The sequence below is a fragment of the Engraulis encrasicolus genome, unplaced genomic scaffold (genome assembly GCF_034702125.1).
Source record: "Engraulis encrasicolus isolate BLACKSEA-1 unplaced genomic scaffold, IST_EnEncr_1.0 scaffold_204_np1212, whole genome shotgun sequence".
Taxonomy (NCBI): domain Eukaryota; kingdom Metazoa; phylum Chordata; class Actinopteri; order Clupeiformes; family Engraulidae; genus Engraulis; species Engraulis encrasicolus.
This window is the reverse complement of record NW_026945488.1, coordinates 1-27,302: the sequence shown is the minus strand read 5'-3', so window position 1 is coordinate 27,302 and position 27,302 is coordinate 1. Positions and strand designations below refer to the sequence as shown.

General features: G+C 42.7%; 1 protein-coding gene and 2 long non-coding RNA genes across 10 annotated transcripts; 1 reads left to right on the top strand and 2 right to left on the bottom strand.

Annotated features, from left to right (window-relative positions):
- The first annotated feature begins 7,511 nt into the window (after positions 1 to 7,511).
- Positions 7,512 to 12,203, top strand: LOC134442677 (uncharacterized). 6 transcript variants are annotated; one of them, XR_010033439.1, is made up of 6 exons: positions 7,512 to 8,041; positions 8,742 to 8,801; positions 9,366 to 9,445; positions 9,733 to 9,858; positions 10,530 to 10,615; positions 11,308 to 12,203. It is a non-coding gene; the product is annotated as an uncharacterized LOC134442677 (long non-coding RNA). The 6 variants fall into 6 exon arrangements; XR_010033434.1 differs by having other exon boundaries at positions 9,361 to 9,445; XR_010033435.1 differs by having other exon boundaries at positions 9,358 to 9,445.
- Positions 12,204 to 15,460: 3,257 nt separating this feature from the next.
- LOC134442676 (uncharacterized) lies at positions 15,461 to 20,787 on the bottom strand. Of its 2 annotated transcripts, XR_010033433.1 has the most exons (7): positions 20,427 to 20,787; positions 19,866 to 19,937; positions 19,689 to 19,775; positions 19,156 to 19,207; positions 18,614 to 18,850; positions 17,578 to 17,636; positions 15,461 to 16,718 (listed from the first exon to the last, which is right to left on the bottom strand). It is a non-coding gene; the product is annotated as an uncharacterized LOC134442676 (long non-coding RNA). The 2 variants fall into 2 exon arrangements; XR_010033432.1 differs by lacking the exon at positions 19,689 to 19,775 and having other exon boundaries at positions 20,427 to 20,782.
- Positions 20,788 to 23,118: 2,331 nt separating this feature from the next.
- On the bottom strand, positions 23,119 to 25,635 carry LOC134442674 (ADP-ribosylation factor-like protein 6-interacting protein 4). 2 transcript variants are annotated; one of them, XM_063192722.1, is made up of 6 exons: positions 25,615 to 25,635; positions 25,090 to 25,168; positions 24,876 to 24,985; positions 24,512 to 24,616; positions 23,654 to 23,919; positions 23,119 to 23,223 (listed from the first exon to the last, which is right to left on the bottom strand). In XM_063192722.1, exons 3-6 carry the CDS (start codon positions 24,877 to 24,879, stop codon positions 23,179 to 23,181), a joined length of 420 nt encoding a protein of 139 aa, XP_063048792.1. In that variant the 5' UTR covers positions 24,880 to 24,985; positions 25,090 to 25,168; positions 25,615 to 25,635; the 3' UTR covers positions 23,119 to 23,178. The 2 variants fall into 2 exon arrangements, with proteins under 2 accessions (XP_063048792.1, XP_063048791.1); XM_063192721.1 differs by lacking the exons at positions 23,119 to 23,223; positions 25,615 to 25,635 and having other exon boundaries at positions 23,231 to 23,919; positions 25,090 to 25,591.
- Between the last annotated feature and the right edge of the window lie 1,667 nt (positions 25,636 to 27,302).

Genomic DNA, 27,302 nt, shown 5'->3' with positions numbered 1-27,302 from the left:
AGCCTAGACATCCCCCTTACCCAGGCAGGAGTCACATCTACCCAGCCTAGACATCCCCCTTACCCAGGCAGGAGTGATGAAGGATGGAGGGAATACTCATTAGGTTACCCATGACAAAGAAAGACAGGAATAAAGAAAGGAAGGTGGAGAGAAAGGGATACACCGCCATCAAAATACGGTATCGGCAGAATCAGCCCATAGGGTCTGAAATTCACCAGGGGGGGCATCAATTAATTTGCCCCATCAGTGTTGGGAAAGCCAGTCTTATTACATGCATATCCTATTACAGCCCACCTTGGTGAACTACTCCGCCTGGAAGAGCATTGATTTAAGGAAAGTGAGCTGATTTATTAAATATATCATTTGAGAGGAACTGCGAGTCGACAGAAGGGGTGAAGAAAGGAAACGTTTTTCTTTCCACTTTCTCTCTCTCTTTTATTCTCGCACAACGGAGTGGAGAGGTAATCTAATTTAAAGCCACATGCAAATGATGCAGGAGAGGGGGGAATGAAACTACCAAAGCCAGAACGGTTGCACCAGATTTATTTCAAAGGTGCTCAGGACTAATTTCAATTTTCTTCCCTGCCGATCGTTGCCAGTGCCGCTCCTGTAACTCAGCGTGAATTGAAATCGTCTCGAGTCAAAATATGAGCTCATTTGCCATCCCAGTAGAGGAAACACCTCAGTGCTATTAATGAATGGGGTGTGATGTGATTGAAAGGAAGTGGCTGGCATGGATCATCGATAATTGCAATCATTTATTCTCTGTTTCTCTGTGACACTGCACAGTAAAATAAATGCAGGGCAGGGTTAATTTAAAACTTTGAGAGTACTCTGGGACCATATACAATTGGTTACACTTTACTTGACACCGGCATCAAACGCATGTCATTACAGTGTCATAATAGTGTCAAAACAGTGTCATGACACAGTGATGGACGAGTCATAAACATGATGTCAATGTCATAAACGTTTCATGGTCATGAAAAGTTCTTAGGGTTGTCTTTACCATAACCGAATGTCAGTTAATGGCAGCAGTCATAAACTGTTTATGATGTGGACATAATGTTTATGACACGTCCATGACTGCGTTACGACACTTTGATGACATAGCTATGACGCCGGCATCAAGTTAAGTGTTACCATGCAATCTAGATGATGTCAAATCAACTCTGAAAGTGTCTTTCTTTTTTACTGTGCACCAAACCAAGCAGCAGCTTTTCAGCAAGTGTGTTGTTCTCTGTTTTCTTATAGCCTACCATTAAAAGCTCAGACAGCGAGATTTTGTACTGGCAGCTTAAAAAAAATTTCACACCCACTTGTCTAGGTCTTTACTCCAAGATATTCAATCACATCTAGTCTGTTTTCAGTTTTTGTTCTCTTTTCTCATTTCAGGAGCTTCATGACTTTGCAAACTTTCCCCATCTATCTCTTCTTCACTACAGTTCCTTTATTCGCAAGAAAGCATGGCCTCGCCTCACCACAGCATCACTATTTAGGAGACGAAGCACCTGAAACCGATTATGAGCTGACGTTGAGCGAGTCAGACCATCTTATCTGTCATGCAGTCACGGTGTGGGGCATGGATGGATGCAATATACGGTACAGTAAGTGCCTCCAGCACAGCTCATTGTTGCCGGGCTGAATGCAGCGGGTGGCTCCCACTTTCCTCAGCTCTAAAGGATGAAACCGAGTGGAGTGTCTCTTCTCTTCTCTTCTCTTCTCTTCTCTTCTCTTCTCTTCTCTTCTCTTCTCTTCTCTTCTCTTCTCTTCTCTTCTCTTCTCTTCTCTTCTCTTCTCTTCGTCACAGTGCCTGGGAGTGACACACACAGACCCACACACACATTCAATACGTGCACACAAACACACACACACACACACACACACACACACACACACACACACACACACACACACACACACACACACACACACACACACACACACACACACACACACACACAATTTACAAATACACACTTGTTCTCTCTCTCTCTCTCTCTCTCTCTCACACACACACACACACACACACACACACACACACACACACACACACACACACACACACACACACACACACACACACACATACGCTGTCACATCAGAGATGGTAGAAAGTGCTGCCGGATGCGTTTTCAGCAGGAAGTCAGACATGACGGTCGGCAGCAACGGGAATAGCACACAAGCACTCACGACACGCAGCTCCCAGAAAATGACACGACTACATGATGTCACTCAAAGAAACGCCACATAAAGTGCACAAAACCCAGTTCTTACATCATTAAACTCGGCAAGAGCAAGTAGTAAAAACACCTCAACTCATTATGTTGCAGCTCTAGCTGTAGACAACGCAGAGAGAGAGAAGTACAGGAACCAAAGTCTGCAGCGCCTGACAAAAGAGCAACATCCCATAACTAAAGGCTCCCTAGCATGCCAGTACTGTACGTACTTTTGGACAGCTACAGCAACAGCAACGGCGAGCTATGCAGGCAGCACGGCATGATGGGAGGCAGCTCGTTAAACATATAAAAACTGCCAGATAGGAAGTGGATGAACTGCCAGACAGGAAGTGGATGTCTTGGGATCCCCAGGGGAGCCAGGGGAGGGACGGTGTTGTGTTGTGTTGTGCTGTGCTGTGCTGTGCTGTGCTGTGCTGTGCTGTGTTGTGTTGTGTTGTGTTGTGTTGTGTTGTGTTGTGTGGTGTGGTGTGGTGTGGTGTGGTGTGGTGTGGTGTGGTGTGGTATGGTGTTGTGTTGCGGAGGCCTGTAAATTGCACCTGTGGGTTTGGTCTGTCTCTGGATGGGATGACATGGGATGGGATGCTCTGACTGACTGGCTGACTGGGGAGTGATGAGTTGAGTTGAGTGGCGTCTCCCAACTGGTGAGGCGGATAATGATAATGCCTCCATTGGCAGGAGTCAGATCACAGGAAGTGGAGTGGACTGAGGAGGTGGAGTGGACTGAGGAGGTGGAGTGGACTGATGGCTTGGTGCAGGAGGTGGAGTGGACTGATGGCTTGGTGCAGGAGGTGGAGTGGACTGATGGCTTGGTGCAGGAGGTGGAGTGGACTGATGGCTTGGTGCAGGAGGTGGAGTGGACTGATGGCTTGGTGTGGTGGAGTGGACTGATGGCTTGATGCAGGAGGTGGAGTGGACTGATGGCTTGGTGCAGGAGGTGGAGTGGACTGATGGCTTGGTGCAGGAGGTGGAGTGGACTGATGGCTTGGTGCAGGAGGTGGAGTGGACTGATGGCTTGGTGCAGGAGGTGGAGTGGACTGATGTCTTGGTGCAGGAGGTGGAGTGGACTGGACTGATGGCTTGGTGCAGGAGGTGGAGTGGAGTGGAGTGGACTGATGGCTTGGTGCAGGAGGTGGAGTGGAGTGGAGTGGACTGATGGCTTGGTGCAGGAGGTGGAGTGGAGTGGACTGGACTGATGGCTTGGTGCAGGAGGTGGAGTGGAGTGGACTGGACTGATGGCTTGGTGTGGTGGCCAGTGTGTCTATAGGGTCTGTGTTGCCAGATTGGGACCTTTCCCATCCAACCCAGTTCCCCTACCTCATTTTCATCAGCAGCGTTGCGGCAGTACTTATCTCGTGCAGCGCATTTTATAAGTGGTGAGACTGTCGGAAAATCAGGGTTCCCGCACTTCTTTTTGGATGGTATTTGTGGACGATTAGGGTACACCTCTTTTTTTTCCACCTCAAGCACTCCTGCCATGTATACAGGGAGCCCACACACACAGTCCTATTTATGTAGATATATGGCTGGGGGGGTCCATTGGAGATGACTGTGCCTAGGGCCCACAATTGCTACGCTCCGGCATGGATAGAAGGCATGGTGAAGCTACATAAAACAGCAGGGTTGAGAATGTTGGAGGTGGAGGGAAACATACAAAAAAAGACAGGAGGAGATAAAAAAGTGGCGGTGTGTGGAGCAACTGAAGCTTGGCAGGGACTATGAAGTGAGGACGTGAGGAGAAAAGGAAAGAAGAAGAAAAAGAGAGATGAGAGAACAGAAGAGAATAAAAGAAAGAAAGAAAGAGAGGCACATGCACCCCATGTCTCTTTCAGGAGCTCAGGGAGGAGACGCAGTGTGAGGGTGGGCAAACTCCTATGATGTTAAGCAAGAGCTCACTGTCCAAATGTGATGCTCTATTAAAAAGTGTCAGACTTGTCAGATGAGAGACTTAGGGAGAACAAGAAAGAGACCAACACAGAGGCAGACATAGAGGAAGAGAGACAGAGAGAGAAAGAGAGAGAGAACATAGAGTAAGAAACAAGAGAGGGAGAGAGAGAGAGAGAGAGAGAGAGAGAGAGAGAGAGAGAAAGAGAGAAAGAGAGAAAGAGAAAAAGAGGCAGCAAGAACAGAAAGAGTAAGAGAGACAGAGAACAAAGTGAGAGAGACAGAGATAGAGAGAGAATACGAGAGAGAAAAAGAGTAGTGAGAGAGAAGGAGGAAGAGAGGAAGGCCGTGGGAGATGATCCACACCCCCCCCCCCCCACACTCCCCCCTCCTACTCGGGGAAGTGAGTCAGCAGCCTAGGACCCCCGACGCCATACACCCCCACCCCCATACATCCCTTTCTCACGCCATACACCCCCCACTGTTCCCCAACGCCAAACACCCACCCTTCAGCCTTAACTGCCCAGGGAGCTTGTCAGACGCCACTCTCAGCTCCCGTCTTCCAGTCTCCTCCCACTAGGGAAATGCCACTCCTAATCGTGTTTACTGCAAACATCACTGGGCGACTGGTGTACGGCACAACAAGTAAATTTTGCCCTGAAGTGCAGCAACAATCTTCTCTCCCTCCCTTCCTCCCTCCCTATCCACCTACGCACTCAGAAAAGCCCTCTTGGTACATACGAAGCTTTTAATTCCTTAATTGTATGTTTGGAAATGTGCTGCAATGTTTGCCTGTTTTAATCACACAGGCTGAGGGCAAACACTCCTTCAGCACGACTCCTTTAGTACGACTTTTGCTCTTTCTGCCCCCATGGCGAATGCACAGCAAATTAATCCTTGCTATTCATACACTCAGTAGACGCCTCTGTCCCCTCAGTCATCCCTCTACCTCTCTCTCTCTCTCTCTCTCTCTCTCTCTCTCTCTCTCTCTCTCTCTCTCTCTCTCTCTCTCTCTCTCTCGATCCCCCTTTCACTCTGTGTGCACCTCCGCTCCCCTGTGGTGCATTGTTCTCTCCAGTTCCAATTTGCAACATTAAATCAAAAGAAATCAATTGTAGATACCTTCTAAAAATCCAAATTATGGCTTAAAGGGAGTCTGGGTGAGAAAAAAACTGCTACTATATTCCCTCCTGGTTAAATAATGAATGTGAGCATGGCAGCGCCACCATCACGGCAGATATAACAAATCTGCATTTAGATGGAAATGTTTTTACAAGCATGAACCCCGCGGGACCTTTGCTTTGTTTGAAAACCTGCCTGTTCCTCTAATCTCTTCGCCTCATTTTTTCTCCCTCATCAAATGAGGGCCAGCCACCAGCCACCACCAGCAGCAGGCAAAAGAAAAAGAAAAAGAAGAAAAAGAAGAAAAAGAAAAAAGAAGAAAAAGAACCCCCAAAAATCTGACACTGTACTGTGCTCTGTGTGGAGCTGAACTGAAGTGTGTGCAACAAGAAAAAACACCACAAGACAAACAAACACAGCGGCAAAAACAAAAACAGCAGCAGCAGCAGCAACAGCTGCGGTATCCAATGCCACATGCTGGCATCACACAGCACTGAGATGGGGAGTGATTATTGGCATCGTCATATTGAGTCATTTCTTTACAACACCTGAACATTATTAACCGCCACTCAAGCCCCTTTATCTGCCACTCGCAGAGGCAGAGAGAGAGAGAGAGAGAGAGAGAGAGAGAGAGAGAGAGAGAGAGAGAGAGAGAGACAGACAGACAAAGAGACAGACAGAGAGAGAGAGAGAGAGAGAGAGAGAGAGAGAGAGAGAGAGAGAGAGAGAGAGAGAGAGAGAGAGAGAGAGAGAAAGTCAAAGCTAGAAAGAGATGGTGAGAAAGAGAGAGATGAGAGGGAGAGAGAGATGAGAGAGAAATGAGAGAGAGAAATAGATGAGAGAGAGAGAGAGACATAAAGAAAGAGAGAGTAAGAGAAATAAAAAAGACAAAGAAATAGAGAGCATACTCCCACATTTTCTTCTCCACAACCAAACAATGGCTGACAATGTCTCTGCCTTTGCTTTCGCGGATGGTTTAGGCGAGATGTGTGTTTTTTTTCTACCCTCTTCTTCTTTTTCTTCTCGTATACTCCATTCATTTGATAGAGGCTCTATTGTCTGTGGACTCCAGTCTGCTACAAATGATTGATCAGTTGTGACTGCTCACTTTACAGCCGCTGCCTTTGAGCGCATTAAATTCACTCTGAAATGGAAGTGTGGTGTAGCAGCTGGGTTCTCCTGTTCTTACTCACTTCAGGTCAAGTATTGAGGAACGATAATGTGGAAATGCCAAAATAATATCAGCCATATTCACATGGAAGTGTGGGTGAGAGAAGACAGTGAATACAAAAATGGATTTGTTTTGTTGATCTCTGAACCTGACTTGTGCGAAAAACACGTCAGTATGAAGCCATTGTGCTCAATGTAGCGCTTAAACGGAGAACAACAAGCATAATTCATGAGGGTAGCAGCCAGACTGCATTTTTTTAAATGATTTGTTTTGTTGATCTCTGAACCTGACTTGTGCGAAAAAAACACATGTCAGTATAGAGCTACTGTAAGAATAGTTAAGAATAGAACTACTAAGAATTGTATAGAGTACAGAGGGTAACACTTTACAATAATGGTGCATGAATTATAACGGAATAATGTTGGAAGTAATGTATGATTTATGGTGAATTAACACATGATTTATGTACATAGTGATATTTAATCTATCATTAGTTAATAAGGAGTCATGACATGAGGGATGAGGACTTACCATTAAGTAAATGTGGTAGATCAAAGGGAAATTCGTGGTGTGAATTACAAGGTTAACATATCATGTATTAACATGACTGATGAAAATCCTGTCAGATCAACCCAGTCATACATGAATCCAACCTTAGTTAATGTTGCCTCTCCAGCAATAATGGAATAATGTTGTAGTCATTAAATGACACTCAGGATAAAGGTGGTAGCCTAGGCCAGCGGTTCCCAAACTTCCCCGCGCACCCCCTTGTACATTTCATTGTGGCTCGCGCACCCCCTTAGCGAATATTTTGGTGTGCTGATGGCCACGCAAGTATGGATTCACTGTACATTCACTGCACATTATGCACAGTTTTGAATAATCCTCTTTTCCAAGTCTTGGAGTTAAACTGCACTTCAAATGGACCCTTCCAGCATACAATTCACCGTACAATTAAAAACTACTTAAAGTTCATTGATGCTGTATAAAAACTCTCACCATTGCTCTATTCAGCTCGCGCACCACCTTATGGCAGGCTGCGCAACCCCAGGGGTGCACGGACCACAGTTTGGAAAACCCTGGCCTAGCCGAGCCTGATCTCGAAGGATTGCGTCTCATTTATCACGCAAACCAAACTCAAAATTGCGTCAATATAAGGACGCATTCTCTTTTATGTCACACATGCGCAGTGGCCACTCTGCTGCCTGGAGCCCCCCTGACATCTTTGTAGCCTAATTTACTGAAAAATAAGCCGTTATTCATGTTGCTCCACATAACCGCGTATTGCAACTTCATAATTAAATCCCCACAACAAAATACTGAGCTTATGGGCTATTTTAGTCACATTTTAGTTCCTAGACAAAAGTCTGTTTTGCTAGGATATTAATAAAATAACAGAAACTGTTTTATCCTATACGAGAGCATTTGTAGTATTTGTCCAGAAGACTTTTGTGGCTGAAAACCATTCAACCAGTAAGGTTTTTGAAATATTCATTGTAAATAACCCTGATGTACCCCCACTGTTTATGATGATGTCATTTCATCGCGACGTCCATGCATTGGATTGTGGATTTGATTGTACTGCCTGCAGTCTGATGTGGTTTGGCTGAGCTTTATTCATCAATTGGTAAATTAATCTGATAAATTAGATATTTATGATCTACCCTATTTGAATGCTTGACACAGCGGCACATCGGGATGATCATGCAATTTGTTTATCACACAATTCCCACTTCATTTGTTAAGCTAACTTGGTTTTACGAGCTAGCTGCTTCTACACCCGTATTGTATTGCTCGCGTGATTTGTGATGTTAACAGTTTGTTTAGTCCATAATTTATTAACGTGATTGTTTATATGCGTGACATCTCAGCCACATCCACCTCTGGTTTGCATGTAACATCAAAATTAGCTGCAAGTTCAGTGTGGTGCAACTAAGTTAGCCTAGCTTTACCAAAGGTGTTGTATGATTGTTCTCCCTTTCCAAGGTCTCTGGCTTTTCCAAATTCGACATTAGCTCATTTTGCATCACTAACTAATCAGTATTAATGTGTATTTTGTGTGCAAAGTGCCGTTGAAAATATCTGAAAAAGGAGATCTGAACAGAAATAAGAGGAGCTATTAAGTCACACCAACCTAATTGTCTCTTCTAAGCACAATCTTCTCGTTGATTTAATGCATGTCATATTATCCATCCTCTCCACAGAATATGACAACATTGTCTTCATATGGCTGTTTGTATGCATTATCTAACTGAAGTTGTGTGTGGTTTTTCTGTTGCACATTTAAGAAACTTACTATTTCTTTTGGTCTAAATCTTACTTTACAGTTTTACGTCTCCAGTTTTCCCTGAGGTCCAAAATATTCAGTGGAGTGAAACTGTTGATGGGTAAGTAGTAGTTTCATTTAATTTATATGCTGTGTTTTTTAACTGAAGTACAACACAAATCTCAATCCCTCTTTATCAGATCTCATTCTATCTGGTGACATTAGGATATAATTATCAATATTATAAATGCAGTTTTTAGGCATGTCCTTTGTATGTTCACAAAACCTATGAACGAAAGAGAGGGAAGACTAGGAGGGGCCTAGCAAAACCAAAGAGGCACATTAATACTGTAAAAATGACAATGACAGCATAGACGAGCATCATCATATTGGCTGAGAGGACACTATGATACCTCTTCCTTACGATGGTGAATAGTAGATGAGCTGGATAAAAGAGGGGTTAGAGTTTATGCAAATAGTCTTCCCTTAAAAATATCTACCCCCTGCAACCTTGTATGGAAATGGTCTCATCTTGAAAATCACTTGTATTGATATCATTAATACAATTGCTGAGGGGGTTAGTAGACTTAAGTCAGTGATGTGTATTTCCATTGCATTGGTTAATGTGCAGTCTGTTCAAAGTAAGATTTAATATCTATTGGTTGTGTTTCTGTCAGAAGTACAGTGCATTACCAGGCGAATACACCGGTGGCGACAAGATCAAGCGACAGAGAATCGCTGGACTGTGCAGCAAGAGTGATAGAAGTATGTCCGTTAAAAGCAGAATGCAAGCAGTCCAACATTCCAATTGGCTGTGGCGACTGTTGCAATACCACATCATAGCTAATTTGAATAAGTAAAACTACAAACTGTCGCTCAAGTCGCGCAAATTGCCTCTAGTTGCCCGAATCACTTTTGTTGCGCGACTCAATGCAAAGTCAATTACTTCCGTCGCTGGAATCGCTGATGTAGTGCTTGGTCTATTTGTGACGGATATGTTGTGGTAGGCTATTCACCTTCTATTCTTGCTATGGTTCATTCTTCTGTTTCAGCAGCAAAATGTAACAAGCTTGTCCTGGAGGACTGCTCTGATGGGGAATGCTGTGGAGGAGAAACAGGCAGACTGTGGTCCATCGTGTGTGCTCCCAGTGCGTTAATACACGGACAGTCCTTTTTAAGTAAGATTTCATATCTCCTGGACCAATAATGAAAATTTGTATTGATCAAACAAAAAAAATGAAGGAGGAATAATATCCATTTATATAATCATTCAATGTGTCATTATGCATGTTTTTGTAATTTCACAGTGACACTTTTACATGTAGTTAAACACACATTTCATATACAGACAAAAAATGTGCTAGGCTCCAGTGCTTGAGATTGTGACTGATGTAGACTTTGCAGCTGCACATTTAGTCCACCAGATGGCAGGATTAAGCTTACAAATCAAATAGTTACAATTAACAAAAGGCTTGACCTCAATGGGTGGCTGAACTGGTAGAAACACTTTTAGATGTTATGTTTAGTCATGGGAACTTGTGCCCAAGTCATGGAAAAGTCATGGACATTTGTTGGTTAAAATGTCTTTGAACTCTGATTGGTTGCGTTTCTGTGAAAAGTGGCACATTTAAAAAGATGCATTTCTGCATGTTGCTGTCTTTCTTTAGCCTCCTAGTTTCATAATCAAAAAGCAAGTTCACAGTAAGTAGTTTTTGGTATTTTGGGCAGGTCTTTGATGTGCAGATTTAATGTAGTGGTGCGCTGCTTTCTTCATCTACACCTTTCTTCATCCACACCTACTGGTGCTATCACAATAACTGATGTACACTTCTATCTGTGTTGTTTTCAGGTGCAACCAGAGGAATAATGTGATTGAGAGGAAGAGTGGCCCCATACATTGCTTGACCTGGAGCCTACCAAAGTCTAAGGTCTCAGGTAGGCAGCAATTGTGGGAATGTTGTTGGAATGTATTGTGTGTTTGCGTTACAGGGCATTCCACTCATTTCTTTGTGGTTAGACGATTCAATGTCATGAATGTCAGCCAAATCACTGGGGTAACATACTGTATGCTTTTAAACTAACCTTCTGTCTAAATTGGAAAAAACACTACTAACATGATGTTTGCCCAAGTATTGACACTACATCTTATGTGACATTTTTATGGTCGCCCTTTTACATGAAACTTAGTATGTTTCATAAGGGGCCAGTGCACAGTATGTTAGCATTTGACCACCACTGTTTGAGGTGCTGAGGAAATATCTTCAACTCCTCAACATGATGCAATTTCAAATGCCTGAATCTGGACTCATGTACCCTCCACAAGCCGTACACAAGTTTTGATGAGCCTGATTGAAATTAAGAGATGAAACTAAGGTGTTCACTCTTAAATTAGAGCTGATACTAATAGTATTACTGATAGTAGATACTAATAGTATTACTATCTCTCACAGTTTGTAATCATAATTTTAGCATTCCTGTTTAATGATGGAATGCTCTTGCGGAGGACTGCTGATTCTGCTGTGTTGTGTTTTGTAGCTGGTGTTAATGTTGTTGTTTTTTTTATATGGCCATATGCACCGTCATATATTTACTCATGCCCATGCATGTATATTTATTTTGTTTTGCAGGTGTCTCCAGAAGAACACATCCCAATGAAGACCCCAGTCATAGTCATCAACTTGACAGCTCAGCCTGTTACTTGAACTGTGTTCTTAGAGCCAAGTGTAACTGAGTTTTCCACACAGTCTGTCCCCCTTAGATCTTGAACTTGCCACCACCTAGTCAACGCATCGGTTCGGGTATGGGAGGCACAGCACGATACCGCTGAGCTAAATGACCAGTCCCATAGCTCAGCGCTGCTGGTACTGTATGAGGCTTCGGGAGGGAGGTTTACTATCCTTCCACGCCACACTCTGCTAGTTGGCCTCCGTTACACAAGCTCGAATAATCCAAGCAGCCAATCCAACTTCTTCAGCACTGCCTTTGAACACTATGAAGAACCACTCAGAACCACTGAATGAAACTAAATGACCACATTATACTGTTAAAGGTCCACTGTGTAGGATGGTGATCAGAGCAGGTATTGCACCTATGCTGCTCATTGCAACTGTGCTACCTATTGTCCATTTTGACTTTTGAATTTTCAAGAATTTTACCAAGTATTTACTAGTATGTACCAATATTTACTAGTATGACCAAAATACAGTACATTATGCAACTAAATTCAAGATGGTGGACAATGGACTCCTTTCATGTTTTCATGAAAAGTGTAATTTTCCCAGTCATAATGAATACTCAGAATTTGATGGTGGTAAGTATTCTGAAAAAGGTTACATTTGTGAATGGCCTGAATTAATGCTGGAAAGAAACTGCTTAAAAATATTACACAGCGTACCTTTTAACATTTCATCTGTAGTAACAGAATGTAGCGTTTCTCAGCTGCGACTCAAACCTAGGCCCTCTTTCGTGGTGGTTGTTGTAATGACACACTAAAAGCGATAATATCTGCATGAAGCTGCTCAGAAAGTGTGACTGGATATATACCTTGATAAAACAGACAGAAACACAACCAATAGATATTAAATCTTACTTTGAACAGACTGCACATTAACCAATGCAATGGAAATACACATCACTGACTTAAGTCTACTAACCCCCTCAGCAATTGTATTAATGATATCAATACAAGTGATTTTCAAGATGAGACCATTTCCATACAAGGTTGCAGGGGGTAGATATTTTTAAGGGAAGACTATTTGCATAAACTCTAACCCCTCTTTTATCCAGCTCATCTACTATTCACCATCGTAAGGAAGATTCTGACATGTCCATACAACAACTCTTCCAGGCATGGCCCGTATTCTAAAGAATTGTATTATTTGAACCCAAGATTTAAGCCATGCATGTGACATACAATAATTTCCTGAATTATGCTGTGTAATCTAATTGCAATTTACACACTCACTGGTTCTGTAGCACCACCTTATACACCACATTTTATCCTTAATCCAACAGGGGTTTCATCATTTTCAGTTTGTTTCATCATTTTCAATTTGTGTAATCCCTAACAGTAACATAATGTTCCACGTGCTCATATTTGTTTTCAATAACTGCCCTATAACTCTACTACAGGCTATTCATTATGGAATTCGTGATAATTAGGGTTAGGGTTACCATTTCTAATTTCCTTTTATTGCAGGATGACAAAATTCGGTATGCAACATCAATGTGTAACGAAAAACATGGGATTGGAGTCTGATTGTGGATTACTCATTGTTAAACTCAATAGCGCCCCCTAGGAATTCTTTTTTTTGACATTTTTGGCACCATCTGCTGGCAACATGCAACAATCTGGAAATCTAAAATTTGGCATAGAACATCTTTGTGTCTCCCAGAATAAGTAAATTAAGTCAAATTACAGATTTCCTAGCCACAGACTCTGTAGCGCCCCCTACAATTTCATGCACTTTCTCTCTTTTTGACAACTTTGGCCCCACCCCCTTGGAATTCAAAAGTACATACAGACTTCATATTGGATATGTCACTTATATAGGTCACGCTGAACATGTGAGTGAAGTCAAAATGCAGCCAACACATTTGCAGACTCAATAGCGCCCCCTAGAAATTCTATTTTTTGTCAGTTTTTCCTCATTTTTGACCCAGTCTACAGCCAACACATAAAAAGGTAGAAGCCTGCAATTTGATATGTTAGATCTATGTGTCACACAGAATAGGAAAAATAAGTTAAATTACAACTTCCATGTTCACTGGCTCTATAGCGCCCCCTAGAAATTCCACATTTTTGATTTTTGGCCCCGCCTCCCAGTCACATACAAGCAGGTAGAGGGCCAATATTTTACAGATATGTTTGTCACTATAGCCTCTATCAAAATATGTGCCATATGTTGACATTCCATGAAAAAAAGGTGTTACGCCTACCAAGCTGTAAATGGCTCCTTCGCTTCTTTTAATGGTACCTTTTTAGGATGGCTGTGGGCTAAGCATCGACAGAGCATGAAAATTTGGTGTAATATATTTTTTTTTTGCAGATCATGTATTTCTGCATCAAGACAAGTCAAAATAAGAATGTTTTGATGTTTTTTGACCAATTTATTGACTTTTAAGCATTAAAAGTCACAACCGTTGGATGCCAAAATTACACATGGCAAGCATTTCCCTTTCCCCAGAGTGGCTACTATTAGTCAAATGCCTGAAAAATGGTTAATATAATTTCAGCACATATCCATTTGTCAATTCAAGTACATATTGGGATGTGTAAGTGGGTAATAAATGATTTATTAACTTAAAATTACCAACCGTCATAGCCGTTTCCTACCAAAATTATGCATTTCCAAGCATCCCAGTTTGCCCCACAGTGGCTACATTGACTCAAATACCTGAAAATTGGTTTATTTCACCACAGCACACATGGCTTTGTCAATCCAAGCACATATGGGGATGTTTAAATGGGTTTTCAATCATTTATTTACTTATAAGTATCAAAAGTCTTAGTCGCTTGCTGGCACAATTATGTATTTCCAAGCAATTCAGGATGCCCCACGCATGGCTATTGAATCAAGCGTCTAAATCTTGGATTATTTCCTATCAACTTGCCAATTCAAGTGCATATGTGGATGTTAAAGAGAGTTTTAAGGATGTATGGACATAAAAGTAGGCTACCAAAAGTCATAGCTTGCTGCCAAAATAAGCATATACGTTCCCCCCAGTGGCTACATTGAGTCAAATCATGCTGGATTATTTCTGCAAGGCGTATGTTCACCTATCAATTAAACTAAAATGTGGATATTCAAGTGGGTTTCGAATAAGGCTATGTAAGTTATGTGTGTAGACAAAACATACCTATTTTTACAGAAAAAAAAACGAACTGGCAGCATATCCAAAACGGTCTCAGATTTGACATTGCAAAACTGTTTTTTATTTTTATTTTAGAATGGCACACATCTGGCCTATAAGCACAACTCAAAATACATATTTACAAGTGGGTTTTGAAGGATCCAAGCCAGGAGTATTAAGACAAAATGCCAAAATCAAAATCTGAAATAAAGTTAGGCCAAACTAAATATTTGTTTTGTGTGTAATATTGTTTTGTGTGTAATATTTTTAGTATTATTTCCAGAGTAATACTAATACTACTGCTGCCCATTAACAGATGTTAGGAGACCTTTTTAATGAATACTTACCACCGTCATGAAATTCAAAGTAGGCTATTTGTTATGACCGCCATTTTGAATGTCCAGAAATAGAATTTTTAGCTGCAAAACTTACTGTACTTTGGTCATACTATTAGATATCACTTTAGGCCTATTATTTAGTAATTAATCATGAAAAGATCTAATTTGGCAATGGGCAGCACTGTTTCAATGAGCAGCATAGTTGCAATACTCTGGCCAACATCCTACACAGCGCACCTTTAAGTAGACCTAATATGTAACGAATTGGTCATTGCCATTCTGGTAACAGCTAATTTAGGTCTACAGGGGTAGTGTTTTAAAATGTTACATATACTCTTCTCCATCATCATGCATGGTAGTTCATATTGTGTTACATATGAATGAGCTGTTTCATTGGCCTGGGCCCACTCATATTCCTCTGACAACCAAAATTTCATGTTCAAGTCTTGTTACAACATACATTAATGGTGTATGTGGGCCAACTGTGTAATACACATTTGAAATGATCCCATGGGCTGCATGAAATTAAGATTTTGCCCCCAGTGTTATGTACAATAAAACTGTAAACAATACGCTACACACAGAGCTGTCAAAGTCTAGCCATACCAGACGTTTATTTCACTGAACTCGCATCCCAGCATGCCCTGCACAAATGTTATTATGTCGTCTTCAAGTAGCATCAGGAAATATGAAATATCAGCACAGGCAACAGAGCAGACATAACATTTCCCCCCTCCCCAGGGCTCCCCAGGGGAGACCCAGGAACATCATTCATATTGTCAGAGTACATAGTCTCTGAGATGGCCTGGATGGGCCCTCGTACGGGCCGGTCGCCTCCAGGTCTGTTGCAGTAGGCGGCGGCACCTTGCGAACACGGCGGAAAATGGCGGGACCCAGCTGCTCAGTCACTTGCAGTGGGGCAGAACAGAATGACTTGAGCTTGTGGCCCCGGGTAGGCCTGCGGATCCTCAATCAGTCCAGTGGAGCAAGTGTGGGGCTTTTAACCCTGTGGGAGCGGTCAAAGCACTGTTTCACTCTGTGTTGATGAGTGGCGACCCAGCTGCTCCAGTGTCTGGTGTCGCGCACCATGCGGGGCAGATGGTAGTGGGCCAACAGGGAACTGCAGACGATCCAAAGGTAAAGGCAGTTCGGTCTAAGTTTAATGTGAAGACTAGCAAAAAACACATTCTATTAATTTAACATATACTCAACTCCAAGCTCAAACCTGATAAAGGCATATAGTATATTGACAATTCAGAATTCAAAACAAGGACCAACCAGATGTGTCAATTACGTAAACTTTGACAAAGTTTTGTATAAAAATCACCTGTCACATCGACTTGACTGGTCCCTTGAAGAAGAAATATTACAGACTGTACACAATTCAGAATCGTTGGCAGGCATCATTAATGTATCACAGCTATTCAAAACACCTGAAATAAAATATGACTTATAGTGGATCGTGTAGAATTATACTGTGAGTCTGCATACAGCCTCTGGTCATGCCATGACCAAGTGAAGACGTATGGCAGTTCTTCAGTCACTTGGTCATAATTCGGCATCCTGGGATGGGAGAGAGGAGGGACGATTCGGCATGACAGTCTGGTAGATGAAGATGTTGGCGAGTCTGGAGTTGCGGAAGCAGATACTCCTGTACCTCTACCCAGAGGGCAGCAGGCTGAACAGCTTGTATGCGTTGTGGTATCACTGCCAATAATCAGTCCTTCATAGGTGAAGCAGGTGGTAAATGTCTTGCTTGAGGGGAGTGGGGTCCCAGAAGCCTTGTTGTAGTCTGTGCAGCTTCCACCCCACATAGTGATGATGAATCTACGGAATTCGGTGACACACTGGAAACAACATAAAAAACAGGAGATATATATTTTAAACAAATATATACATTTTTTTTTAAAGCAGGAGATATATACACAGAAACATATACATAACAATCTCAAATTAAATACAGATTCAGACATTATAATGGCTTTCCGCTTGTTGCTGCATTTGGGGAAATGATACATTTTTTTAGTGTACTCATCCCTCTCAACTTTCAAGCAGTTTGTGGAGACTCATCTCGTCTGAGAGAGCTCCCCTACATAACAAAGCATTCATTCCTAATCTGTAATTCATAACCCAATGCACTTACTTTATCCTGCTTACACACGATCAGTAGGTCTTCAGTTTTACAATGGTTTACTTGTATACAGCTGTCCTGTGTTCACCCCACACTCTGATCCACATGGATACACATTTGGATAAAGTGTCTGCTAAATGCATTGTAATGTAATATAATGTGATAAAATCACAACACCAAAACAACAACTAAACTGTACTTAAGTTAACCTTCCTCTACTTGGTGGGTTAAAAGATGTCAAGTAGACATATTCTTTTCAGCTTTACAATGTAGAGGGGTGATATTTGTGTGGAGATCTACAAACACAACTGGGAGGTTAGCATGGTCCATTCTGCAGGAGCAGCACTGAGCAATGTGTGCGGTGTGGGGGAGATAATATGTTTAGGTTGAGAAATATGGTTAACTACTTCTACTGTGATCCACCTTCATAGTACACGGACGTAAGACACTTTACCACTGACAGATATTTGGTTGTCTATTGACCCCAAGTGATGGCCTTCAAAAATATCACAGGCGGGATAATGGAGCGCAACTTGAAAAGAATATGCTTTTTCGACAGATAAAGTAAAACATACCTGCAACCAAACTGGCAGCGTGTTCACTCATCATCTCCTTAGCACATACCCATTAGAATCTGTGAAAAGTGTAACATGCAATGAAATTAGAGTTGTCTGCCTGTATTGTGAAACTCAAACATTCTAATGACTAATCTTGCGGAGCGAGTAATTAGTGGTGTGTGTGTGGAGTCAAGTCAGTTATATTGTCATTTTCTTCATATGCACAGGTTATACAAGTAAAATGAAATTCTCACTCTATGCCATGTCAGGACATAGTCTGTAAATGTCAGTTCTGTGTATGTCTGACATTAGTGCAAGACAGGACACGTAAAACTAGTAACAATAAAGTAATTAATTAATAAATAATTACAACAAGCAGCGTTGGTGCATTGTATGTTACAGAGGCCAGCAGTTCTTGGTAGTGGAGGTCTGAGGTAGTGCAGGTAAGGTGCAGGTAAGGTGCAGTCACATGGTGCGGTTCCATAGGAGCTGTCTGTGTGTGTGTATGCGTGTGCGTGTGTGTGTCCTTTCCACGAGGGACAGGATCAACAAGCCGGTATGTACAGTATGATGTCAAACGCAAACAGGTCATTTGAGTAATCTGGGTCTTCACTTTTTCCCTTGGATGCTCATCAGTGTAGGGCCTCTGAAACTTGGTCGAAGTAGACAAATACTGAGGCACTCAAGGTAACATTTTTTTCTTTTATTATTTGGCTACAATGCCTACGTGTTTCGATCCTTATGTCCCTTCCTCAGGGCATATGTAAAAATTGTAACCTTTAGGAGTTTAGTGCCTCAGCATTTTTCTACCTATGTATGATGTGTTGTATGTTGTTGCAGGGTCCAGACAGTTATTGTTGGGTAGTGTATGAATGGGATAGTGGGGTAGTGTGTTTAGAGAATGCCAAAAATCTGCATATAAGCAGTGTAGTCAGTAGATCCACATCACAAGATGAGATTCTGGGGGGTGAAATGGGATGAATTTGATGTGCAAAATAGAAAGACCACAGCTGACCGACCAGTATGACAAAATGTTCAGTTTGTGTATGCTTACCTGCAAATTAGTCTCTGGAAGTAGGAGGGGGAGGGCTGGATTATCTGACGGAGGCTGGACAGGATGAATTCCATGGGAATGGTTGAAGAGGGCAGTCGGGGTGCCCGGAGTGTCATCACTACCCCTCGCTGCAGCTCCTGGATCAGCTGGGTTGTTGGCACTGCCTGGGCTGAGGAGCTGGATTTCTGTTTTTGCCATGATTGGTAGACCCTTTGAATAACTCGTTACCAGCATGATCTATGTAGGTGGGAACAAGCAAAATCCACAAAGATGGTGTGTATACAGCAGGGGTGAAAGTAGTTTTCATGTCTTACAGGTGCTATACCCCACCCATCCCCACCCTCAACCAAACAAAATAAACATGAGCACTACAGATCTATAACTGACTCTTTCAGGTGTCTTCATAGGACACTTGTCTCAAATGGCAGTGTATGTGTTTTTCCACACCTTGCTTTTTCAGATGAGGGTTTTTGTCCAGCATTAACTCTGTTCTCTTACCAGCTATGTGCTGCTGCTGTAAATGTTATACCAGTCATACACACCTGTGCGCAACGGTACACTTTCAGATGCCTAGGAGCGATGCGATGGAGATGCCTAGGGAAATGCAGACATAACATATGATGACCATATGATCACAAGACTACTACTACTACTACTGTAACAAAACAACAACAAAAAAACACAAATAACAGTACTAAAAACATTATGGTAAGCTTATTTAGTCACACAGCATCTCATTCATATGCAGAAAAAATAAATAAAACAGCCCCACCCAATGAAGTTCGATATAGAGTTGGGGGAATTAGAATATGTAATGGAAATGGGCCATTTTATACAGAGAAGCATTTGAAACAAGGTAGACACAGTTTTGGCTGCAATGCTAGGTTGGGTGCCATGGTCAATAGGACTTTTTTTTTTTTAAATTACTATGACATTATACTTTAGCTGACGCTTTAGTCCAAAGCACAGAGTATTGGTTACAGTCCCTGGAGCAGTGTGGGGTTAGGTTACGTGCCTTGCTCAAGGGCACCTCAGCCATGGAGCAAGATAGGGAGTGGAAAAGTGGGATTCTAACCTGCAACCCTCTGATCTGACGCCTGCCTCCTGCTCTAGGCTGCCTACTTCATGTATAGATGCAAATGTAAGTTCAAACACATTTTACCTGCATGTACAGAAAGAATGGAATTTGAACTTGAAACACCTAACCAAACCTGTAGCCTACACACACAAAATGACTGCCCATGTAGCCTACCTGGGACAGAAGCACCAGCTCAGTAGGTTAATGACAGAACCAGTCCGAAGCAGGTACAAAATATCCTGTCACCTGAAAGTTGGGGGGGAGAGAGAGAGAGAGAGAGAGAGAGAGAGAGAGAGAGAGAGAGAGAGAGAGAGAGAGAGAGAGAGAGAGAGAGAAGAGAGAGAGAGAGGAGAGAGAGAGAGAGAGAGAGATTAGTGAACCTGTCAAGCAAGTGCTCTGCTCAGAATGAGATTTCAGACTACATATCGCGCTATTTACTCTCTTTAGCAGAACTTTGGCGCATCTGACGTCGTTTTCAAAGTTCTGCTTGCTTGATGAGGCCGAGATACCGCTTGTAAAACCAAACAGTATACATAATTATGGACAGAATAATTTGCCACGCGAGCAATAATGGGTAGGCTAGGCTAGGCTAGGCTACACAGTAGAAGCAGCTGGCTGGTAAAACCATCTGTGACAGTCAGAAAAGTTTGGCGACTAAACCAATGATGTGACCTGGAAGATGCATTCAAATATAGCAGTTAATGCACATTCACCTTATCAATTAAATTAACTTACCTCCAGTCCAATACGGTCCAGCTAAACCCAGTACATGGGAATGCAGTCCGTAAAATCCACAATCCAGAGAGTGGTCGCAATAAAATGACATCATTGGTGTAGTAGCAGAGGGAAGGGGTCTGGGGATTTATGAATGAAATATTTGAAACTATTCAAAACGTTGTAGGCCTAGAGGTTGTTGTGCGCAAATCACGCTCTGGACAAATTTATGTCAATGTTTAAAGGGTTCGTTTTAATTCAATCAAACAGAAAAAGACTTGCTAAAATCAAAACTTGACTTTAACAGCCCAAAAGAGCTCAGTATTAGTTTGTGGGGACTTAACAGCATATTTATAATGAGTCGTTACGTTAAGCAACGTGAATATCGTTTTGTTTTTGTTATAAATAGGCTAACAATAAAGCCTCCTGGCCTTAAAAGATAGTGCTGGCTACTGCGCATGTGTGACATAAAAGAGAGTGCGTCGTTATTGAGGCAGTCGGTTCATATGCAAAATAGGGAGGCGGAGCACTCGGAGGGTTACAGGCAGCCTCAAAATGAATGGCAGTGAACGAGGAGCCCACGTATTGAAGGATAAAACTCGCTGTTTTGAACTAATAATCGTCCGGGGAAACTTTCACAGCCTGCCTCGTGAATTCAGGGAAATGACACGAAAGTGGGATAATCATACGTACATCCAGATGACCACGAGCACTTGTACAATCCACAGTCCCCCCCTATCAGCTCAGTTTGACAGCTGTCACTCAGAACGCACCCAGCGAGCGGTGCATTCGGAGGGTACACTATTTACAGCCTTCTCGCTATTTAACCCATGCCTGCAGTTAGGGGCGCTGTCGAGACGAGAGCGCAGCCCATTCATTCTGAATGTAGTCTGCAGTCCTCCATTGGCGCCCCTACAGTGCAGTACCTGGCGAGTGGAACCTCTCGTAATACAACTTCTCCGAGAGCGTTTTCACAGCTGTCAAACTGAGCTGATAGGGGGGACTGTGGATTCTACAAGTGCGCGTGGTCATCTGGATGCACGTATGCTTGTCCCACTTTTTTGGCATTTCCCTGAATTCACGAGGCAGGCTGTGAACTTTGAAGGATTTTTTCGATTACAAGTTCAAAACAGCGAGTTTTATCCTTCAATACGCTGGCTTCTCGTTCACTGCCATTCATTTTGAGGCTGCCTGTGACCCTCCGAGTGCTCCGCCTCCCTATTTTGCATATGAACCGACTGCCTCAATATCAACGCAATTTTGGTTTTGGTTTGCGTGATAAATGAGACGCAATTCATTCGAGATCACGTTGCCTAGCCTACATTTAGGAGACTAGTGTGGATTTCTATGATGACCAGCTGAAATAATCAGCCCATTGCCAATGTGCATAACAATCCTCGCCGTGTGGAGCCAGTCATCTCAACCAGACCTTATGGCAATGGGCAACTTCAGAGAAGCTACAGAGCGTTGTCAGGAACAGCGGCTGTGGCGTTCGTAGCTGGGGGTTCGACACTTCCTTCGTCACCTGCGGACTTGAAGCAACCTCTCCAGGCCATCATAGTAGCCTACACCCCCTCCCCGCAAACACAGGGAGTCACGTTTCATTCTTATTACCTGCTCCCGTCTTAATGTAACGTTTCGTTTCCCACTATCTGCATTCTTTTAGCGGCTTATTTAGGGTGTCTCTCGTTCCGATGTGTGGTCATTAGCCAGCCATCACCAACGCCCTGAAGGGAGCCAGCCGAAGGAGTTTCTGTGGCGCTGCAGCGACGACTTCCACATTTAGTCAGTTTTTTTTTCACGATTTCAATGACCTTACTTCTTTATAATGTATAAACGTATTTCAGTTCAAACCATAACCAAATATAGGCTAGCCTATTATATTAATAGGCCCTTGTGGTAGGCCAAACGCCAAGTCACCACTTCTCAAAACTGATAATCATACTTAGACTACCCAGTGACGTGATTGTGCCCACACATGCATCTGATACCTTCTGGTTATATCAGCCAATGACCAGCCTAATGTTTAGCCTAATATATTACATATCATTGACATCGTAGTATACTATGAATTCATGTTGTCTTTGCCACCCCAAGTAAAGTCATTACATGATCATGTGTGCTCATGATTACTACAATATTCATTCACGTTTTCTTGGCCACCTTAAGTAAAGCCATGACATTATGATAGGTTAACACACTTGTTTTCAGTATAGTAATCATGCGTTAACTTAACACATGATTACTATACTGAAAACAAGTGTGTAATCAACCATTTCTATACAGTCAACTAATCAATCATTAACAACCTTCCCAATCATTAACTCCCCCACCAAGTGAAGTCACAGCATTATAACACATAACTCATTACATAGGCCTATTCTGATGTAGTGTATTTTCTGAACTTTTAAATACAATCAAAGCACCAGACAGAGAGCAATAACTTTTTATTATTATGAAAGCAAGTCATAGGCCTTCACATATTGTAACACACACACACACACACACATTCAATAAGTGTGGCAGTAACCCCTCTCAAGGTGCTGTGTATGGGCCCCACTGTTTGGATCAACAAACCATCTTGAATGGTTAACAGTGAAGTGAGTGTAGCCAATGGCAGCTAATGCGCCTCTGTATGCTCGCCACTCATCAGGGTGGCTCCTGGACGCACATGCTTGACCACAATTGGGATAAGATTCTCCCGTCCTCCTCTTCTCACCAGCCACAGGATGGGACACCTCCGCTCGTTTCTTATCCCTAAAATGCCAATGACCTATTTTTTTCTTCGCCATGTAGCAGAGGCCCTTCCGCGGTGATACTGTAAAATATACAAACAAAATACAGATATTTTACAGACAGCTCCCGCTAGCCCCCCGCTATATGGAGGTGGTCAGGCTGGTGAGAAAGGGTTTAAGCAAGACGGCGGCGTACGAAAAAATTCCGATCGACAGAAATACCATCTGCAACCAAGCCCCTATTGCGGAGCTTGCAACGGTCAGCCCTGATGATTACATGGAAATTAGGGAGACATATCTTCCTGGTGATAGTTTATTTAACTTCACCAAGGACTGTGCCACACAGTGTGAATCAGGTGGGCACATGCAGGAGATACAGCAACTGAAAAGAAAGGGGGACCTGCTAGATATTTCAAAAAGATGAAAAAAAAAAAAGGTAAGCAGGCAGTCCTTGTTCAGGTTCTAAAAATCGTTGTTAATCATTAAGCTGTTCAATTTTCTGCATGTGCCCACCTGAAGGCGAGCTCCGCAATAGGGTGCAAGTGTTCGCAAGTTCTCTCCTTCTGTCTGTCTGTGCTTGTCCTTCTTCCTCTTCTTCTCTCTCTTTTTCCTGTCTCTCTTGTTCCTCTTCTTTCTCTTCCTCTCTGGCTCCGAGTCACTTGAAGAGGAGGTGGAGGAGCTGGAGGTGGAGGAATCGGAGGGTCGAGCTTGTTGGGCAGCTGCTGCGCTGGTGGCGGTTGCAGCCGCTCCCTCCATAGCGGTGGCCTTAAGTTTTAAAGCTGCAAAAAGAGAGGAGCTACTAAATACACAATCCTGAGACATGACCTGACAGCTGATACAGTCGTCAATTCCAATCTCATTTTTTGTCAATTACAGACAGAACATGACACAATACTTTCAATAGCTTTGATATAGCCCCCAACGCAATGTTGCGTAAAATAGGGCGATATTGCCCCCGCCTGCATTTCTCATCTCCAATTGGCCAATCAGAACTGAGCCATATGTGAGCTGCTGTGGCCAACTGGAGACGAGAAACGCTATACTATACTGTTAAACTAGATAATGAAAACACAGACCAAAATGAAATGCACATTCATGCATGTAAATACTCCATATATGTGAAAAATGGTGGACTGTTCCTTAACATTAACACTCAACACTTACATATTAACAATTCAGGGAAGCTGAAGAAGGTGGTGTTTGTTTAAATGTGGCTGCCTTCAATATAGGTCTAAAGTGAAGGGGAAAATCCTGGTTTGTGTTCATAGTACGGCCCTTGGAGAACTTTTACGGCCCCTCGGATGAATTTGAATTGGCCCTTCGAATGAGAAAGGTTCCCCACCACTGACGTAGGCTATAGGTTAAGCTTACCCTCTTTCACTCTTCTGTGGTGAGACTGTGCCCATTTTGGGTTGACCTCCACACGCGTCTGTAGCACAGCACACAGGATTGCAGGACACAGCATCCTGCAGGACACTACAAAAAAAAACAAAAAAAACAAACAAGGGGAATGAATAAATTACCTGACCAGTTATTAAACAAATGAAAATTGATGTGCCAGAGCTGTGGTAAAAGTAACCTTGGGTCCAAATCATCTAGGCCTAGGGTGTGTGTGTGTGTGTGTGTGTGTGTGTGTGTGTGTGTGTGTGTGTGTGTGTGGGGTAAATCCAGTGTTCACATTATTCAGATATGAGAATTAATTCATTCATTCATTTTAACTGACATTAGTACATACCCATATCAGTGCCATTTCACCCTGCCAAGACACTGGACCTGGGTCTATTGGAGCTCTCTGCTCAGGGTGTCCTCATTATACTGCAGCAGGCACTGTTGTTTCTATAGTTCCTAGAAGCGAGACAAATAAATAAATACTTAACCATGCACCTCATATTGACATAGCAAATATGTCAATAAGCAAGACCTATTGAGCCCAACAGGGATAATCTTACACTATATCAGTTTTCTGTGGTCTCTTGTAAGATTGGCCCATCACCATTCTGCAGGACACTACCGTCTCCCTGCCAGGATCTGTAGGATGTAAGAAAATAAATCAAAACATAGCAATGCACAGCATTGATTACTTATCTATAAAGTAGCACAAGTCATATTGACAATGTAGGCCAGGGGTGGGGAACCTATGTCTCTAGGGCCGTTTGCGACCCTTGAGGCAGTTTTATCTGGCCCCCCGATATAATTTTAATGCTATTCAGCTTCACATGAAATATGACATATTTTGTAAAGGAATCTTAGAAAATACATTTGCAATACAATTAAGTTATATTCAGGGAACCTGAAGGTGGCGTTTGTTTAAATGTGGCTGCCTTCAATATAGGCCTAAAGTGAAAGGGAAAATCCTGGTTTGTGTTCATAGTACGGCCCTTGGAGGACTTTTACGGCCCCTCGGATGAATTTGAAGCGGCCCTTCGAATGAGAAACGTTCCCCGACCCTGACGTAGGCTATAGGTTAAGCTTACCCTCTTTCACTCTTCTGCGGTTGAGACTGTGCCCATTTTGGGGTTGACCTCCACATGCGTCTGTAGCACAGTACACAGGATTGCAGGACACAGCATCCTGCAGGACACTTCAAAAACAAGGATAACGAATAAATGACCTGTCCAGTTCTATAAAAAAAGAATACCCTGAAAAAGAACACCCTGTTGTTTCTACAGCTCCTAGAAGCGAGACAAATAAATTAAATACTTTGCCATGCACCTCATATTGACATGTATCAATGAGCAAGTCATATTGGTCACAAAGAAGTTAATCTTACATTCTTTCAGTCTTCTATGGCGAGTTAGGCCTTCAGGTGACTCGTCTTCGCCAAATTATGAGACAGCAGCCTGTGAAAACATGGTAAATAGAATAACCCATTAACCTTGGGTCCTAATATAATACATGGACATAAACTAGCCTACATTATTTAGACAAGGTCAGTAGACCTCCACGTGAAACAATAAGAAAAAGTGACCATACATAATTTCAATTTCTTGAAGAGGCCATCTACACATATTTGTGCAACAAGTGCTGTTTTGAGGACCCATACTTTTTAAGGACAGGTTGCCTACTGTTTGCAAATGGCAGGGTATTTCACATTGATTTCGGGGTGGCGTGCTCAACTTGACCACTCTGGTCGACATTGAGCTCGCGCTGATACATTGGGCTCGCGTTACTGAGAACGATTCCCTGATTGACGCTCCCAACGCAGGACGCTCCCCTGTCGGCTCGCTCCCACTAGCCAGACTATCGGTCCCACCGCCATATAACGGAGCTAGTTATCTTTTTGATGTTAGTTTTTTTGTTTCTAACCCTAACCTTGACCCTAAACCTAACCCTAAATTGCTTGTATGTGGCAGTGTATGATAATACGTGAAATATAATCGGGTGGGACTACACGTCCGGGAGTGATAGAAACACCTGGGACTGCACGTCCGGGAGCGATCTCAGTTGGGAGTGTCCATCTACCACCGTTTCAAAGTAGCATGGAACTAAATGATATCCCACCTTTGACTTGATTTTACGCCGGTGGGTCTTGGAACCCCTGTGTGACTGCCTAGGTTTCAGGATAGAGAAAGTAAAACAAAAATCATTGAGTAAAATCGATGGGGGACAAAAACGTCGCTACTTGAGGAAAAATAGCATTACTACAGGGATGTTAGCTACTCGATACATAGTAGTGACGCTACGACCAAGCTACTAGAGAATGTAATTAAATTAGTCGCTTCGCTACTGCCCAGCACTGAAAACCAACATACCCAGACGGCACACCAGTCTTTCCAACGTCGCCTATGCATTTTTGCCGCTGTAAAATACATTGGCAAGGCGTCTAAGCGTTAGTTCATCAGCGAAATACCGGGCAGACGTGAAAAATGAGCAGTGCCCAGAATCTAGTTGATGAGCTAACGCAATAGCATGCTAACGGTAGCCTTTGTCTATCTTTAGGCAGGGGAAAGGCAATTGAGAATAGGGCTGGGCGGTTTACGGTTTTAAAACCGTGATCTCGGTTTCCACGACACAAGGTTTGCTTTCTGATGAGAGACGGTTTTTTTTTTTTTTTAAATCACGAACAGCATCACACTTCCAATGTCACTCTTCCCCCTTGAAGTCCACTAATCCTGCTTTCCCTTTCAACCAATAATATATGCACGTATACGTCATGTGAGAG

Excerpts from the sequence above, each read along its gene's own strand:
- LOC134442674 (XM_063192721.1), bottom strand. Across the intron at positions 23,920-24,511 it reads CCACAGAAGAGTGAAAGAGG|CTTTAAAACTTAAGGCCACC; the intron begins GTAAGCTTAACC and ends CTCTTTTTGCAG.